The sequence below is a fragment of the Callorhinchus milii genome, unplaced genomic scaffold (genome assembly GCF_018977255.1).
Source record: "Callorhinchus milii isolate IMCB2004 unplaced genomic scaffold, IMCB_Cmil_1.0 Scaffold894, whole genome shotgun sequence".
NCBI classification, from domain to species: domain Eukaryota; kingdom Metazoa; phylum Chordata; class Chondrichthyes; order Chimaeriformes; family Callorhinchidae; genus Callorhinchus; species Callorhinchus milii.
Window position 1 is genome coordinate 8,524 of NW_024705635.1, and position 3,901 is coordinate 12,424.

At 45.5% G+C, this 3,901-nt stretch overlaps 1 protein-coding gene across 1 annotated transcript; it reads right to left on the reverse strand.

Annotated features, from left to right (window-relative positions):
• Positions 1–769: 769 nt before the first annotated feature.
• On the reverse strand, positions 770–3,319 carry LOC121852529. Its single transcript, XM_042346496.1, has 2 exons — positions 2,284–3,319; positions 770–939 (listed from the first exon to the last, which is right to left on the reverse strand). Exons 1-2 carry the CDS (start codon positions 3,317–3,319, stop codon positions 770–772), a joined length of 1,206 nt encoding a protein of 401 aa, XP_042202430.1.
• Positions 3,320–3,901: the final 582 nt, after the last annotated feature.

A 3,901-nucleotide genomic window follows, 5' to 3' on the forward strand; every position in this document is an offset into this window, starting at 1 on the left:
GCAGCCATTTTGTACGTTTTAACCATTAACACTTTAAAAAAACATTAAATTGAACAATCTACACAAACAACTGCCTCTATTTATATTTTCGTACCATTCAGAACGTTGTAACCGCATTCCGATCGCTATATGCGCATTAATTTACCTCAGAATTTCCATAACAAAGTTAGCAAAGCTCGTTAATTGCAAATAAATAAGTAAATGCAACAAAATGGAGTCTGCGACGCCATTTTGTATTTACACTTTTGGCGCCAAAAAAATGAAGCGGCGAATGAGGCAACGTTGAAGACTTTAAATCATTGGCGGAGTTTGACTTTCATATTTGTCCCTCACATTAGGAATCGCGGGAGTATTTAATTTATTTTTATTTGTAAATCATGAAAATAAATTAATAAAGGTGTCCTGTTTTTTTGGGGGGGGGGCGTTGTCCCCCCGTGCCCCCTCCTCTCCCCCCTCCCCACCCAAACTGGGCCCACGCTGAAAGTGAACTTCTCGCACCGTCACCGCTGGCCAAGAGACACCGCATCGACCCAAACGGCCACAGACCAGCACCACTAACACCACCAACACCACTACCATCACCACCAACACCACCAACACCACTACCACCACCCCGCTCCATGCCCACCAACGGAGTACTGTACACTATATATATACTTCTGTGTCTCTGTATAAAGCCCTCTGTGTCCTGTCTGTACATGACCACTGTACACGGCCACCACCAGCAGCAGCAGTGTTGACAATGAGCTGAACCGGCCCTGGGCCTCCCCTAGGTCGACTCAGCACCAAATGCATCCTGCCTGGTGCGCTGTGCAGTGAACATCGCTGCTGGGCAGAGGCGAAGCCAGGCGGCTGTGGTGCTGACAGCCACCAACTCGTGAGCCGTCACGGCCTCCCTAGGCACTGCTGCCACTCGCCAGCGGGACTTGTCCACACCATCTACTGGCGGGAATTTGTGTGTAATCTGTTTCTCTAGTCTGTGTCGGTGTGTGTAGTACTGTACATGCCTCTTGTGTCGTCTGTGTGTCTAGGACTGTACGTGATTCTGCGTGTCTGTAGTCTGTGAGTCTCTGTGTAGGATGTGTATGTGTCTCTAGTCTGTGTGTATATCGGTGTAGTGTGTGTGTCTCTTTAGTCTGTGTATAGTAATTCTAGATTTGAAGCTTTCGTGACTGCAAAGATTCATATTCTTAGGTTTTTTCGGTTAAGTCACGTAAGTAAAACATCAAAATAAAAATAAAATAAAATAAAAATCACGACGTTTCGGAGGCAACACAAGTCTCCGTCATCAGGTGGGACCGTCACAGCCGAATTAGCTGCATCAAGTGAAGCAATGATTCAAGATGTAATCCCTTATAAGCAAGTTGAAGGGAGGTGGAGAGGGGGGGTTGGAGAGCTTATCAGACTGTGGTAGCCAATGAATGGAAACGTATCGGGAGGGAGGAGGAGCGGCGATCAAAGACTGCACGCAGTGCTCAACACAATGAATGGAAACGTGTCGGGACGGAGGGTGAGCGGCGATCAAAGACTGCACGCAGCGCTCAACACAATGAATGGAGACGTGTCGGGACGGAGGGTGAGCGGTGATCAAAGACATCACGCAGTGCTCAACACAATGAATGGAAACGTGTCGGGACGGAGGGTGAGCGGTGATCAAAGACTGCACGTGGGGATGTTAACACTCGGTGAAGTAAATTAAAATAGTGCCTGTCAGATAAGATGGTCCAAAAAAGTGTAATTAAGTCTTTTTTGCGTGGTTAATAACATCTTTCCAATGATTACTGAGTTTGTACCCATCATCACGGTTGAAATTATGTCTGTGTTTGTATATTTGTATGGCTTCGTGTACAAACCTTTGATGGTAGCCAGGAGGTTTGCAGAGAACCTTGGTCTCGGAAAAGACAATTTCATGAGAGCCCGCCGAGTTGTAGCAATGATCGGCAACGGCCGAAGAATCAGTTCTGCCGTGTTTCAGATCTGACTTGTGCTCGCGGACACGATCAGCCACATGACGTTTTGTTTCTCCAATGTAGCAATCACCACAAATGCAACTCAATTTGTAGACTCCAGGATACTGTAAGTCAGGAACGACATCCTTCACAGATGGAATCAGATCACGGATTTTATGCACTGTACTGAATCGGACTTGGATCTTATGTTTGTTTAGAATTTTGGAGATCTTTTTGGTCACGCCTGCTATGTATGGTAACGTGATAGTTTTGGTCGGAGTTTCATGTGGCTGTTTCTTCTGTGTGGTGGGAGAAACCGCTTGGCGGATAGTACGGTCAGAGTATCCGTTCATCCTGAGGGCCCGATGTACATGTCTCAATTCACCGGTCAGGTGGTGTTGGTCAGAAATGCCATGGGCTCTGTGGTATAGCGTTTTGATGAGAGAATTCTTTTGAGATGGGTGGTGGTGGGAATCCGGTTTCAAGTAGGAATCTGTGTGGGTGGCTTTCCTGTAGACAGAATGTCCCAAGGATCCGTCAGGTCTCCTCTCAAACAGAATATCCAAAAATGGTAGTTTGCCGTCTTTCTCTACTTCCATAGTGAATCTGATGGATGGGTGTCTAGAATTGATGTGGTCTAAGAAGTGGTTCAGTGCTGGGAGGCCATGTGGCCAGATGACGAAAGTGTCATCAACATACCTCTTCCAAAAGGAAGGACGCAGGGTGGATGTCTGGATGGCGTCTGATTCAAACTTTTCCATGAACATGTTGGCTATAACTGGTGACAAGGGGGAGCCCATAGGGGTACCCTCATTCTGTTTGTAGAAGGTGCCATTCCAGGTAAAATAGGTGTTGGTGAGGCAATGCCTCACCAGCGCAGGTACATCAGAATTCAATCCATGTTGGACTAAGTCCTCAATTATTGTTAGGGTGTCCGGTACTGGGACTTTGGTAAACAAAGATACTACATCAAAGCTGACGAGGATGTCATCCGGAGATAGTACCATGTCCTTAACCATAGAGACTAATTGTGTTGAGTTGAGTACTGCCGAAGAGGTCTTGCCTGTGAAGGGGAGCAGAGTATCTGATAGAAAACGGGCTAGTTTGTACGTAGGAGAGTTTATAGTCGACACGATGGGTCGTAGCGGGGTGCCTTCTTTATGAATTTTGGGAAGACCATAGAGTCTGGGAGGTCTAGCCGCCGATGGTTTTAGAGAGGGACGTTTGCTTGGTTCGATTAGGGAAGTCGAACTCGTGATGATACTGTTGGTTTTCGTCGTTAGGCTTTTAGTAGGATCGTTTTTAATTTTGGAGTAACTCCCATCATTAAGAAGGTCCAGGATTTTGTTGTTGTATGAGTCTTTATCCATGATGACCGTGGCATTGCCCTTGTCTGCCGAGAGGATGACTATATCATCTCTCTTTACTATACTACGAAACACAGTCGCATACAAATCAACAACCAACCCAACTAAGATATTTATATACATATTTAACCTGATAAGTAACAATATAATAACCATTTAGTCTAATAATAACACGAAGCAAAACAATTAAGAAAGCAACAAACTCACCCGTTTTCAGCGGGAGTCCATTTCAACTATTTAAATAATAATCAACATATCAAAAATAGTCACGGCCAGAATTGCGAATCCATGGAAATGACCCATTGAGACCGGCATGACCCATTTGGGCCAAAACGCCCATTCTTTGAAAGTTTATGATGTCATAAAGGGGTAATTCAAGTGCAGTCACCTGAACCAGCGCACACGATTTCCAGGCGAACTGTAGCTGCAGAAGCACTACACAGTCTGAGAGAAACACGTTGTACAGTATATTGGTGTTAAACTCGGTCGTGAAAATTCTCACGCCATCGGTGAGTTGATTCGATATTTTGGCCAGCTGGCCAGAATTAGACAAAACTCCTATATGAGTCTCTATGTATCGCTGAG

What these genes read in the sequence shown, in the direction of transcription:
- LOC121852529 (XM_042346496.1), bottom strand. Translation starts at nt 3,319, where the DNA reads ATGGATAAAGACTCATACAACAACAAAATCCTGGACCTTCTTAATGAT. An exon ending in GATGAACGGATACTCTGACC is followed by an intron (nt 940 to 2,283) that starts GTACTATCCGCC and finishes TCCCGCCAGTAG; the next exon opens with ATGGTGTGGACAAGTCCCGC.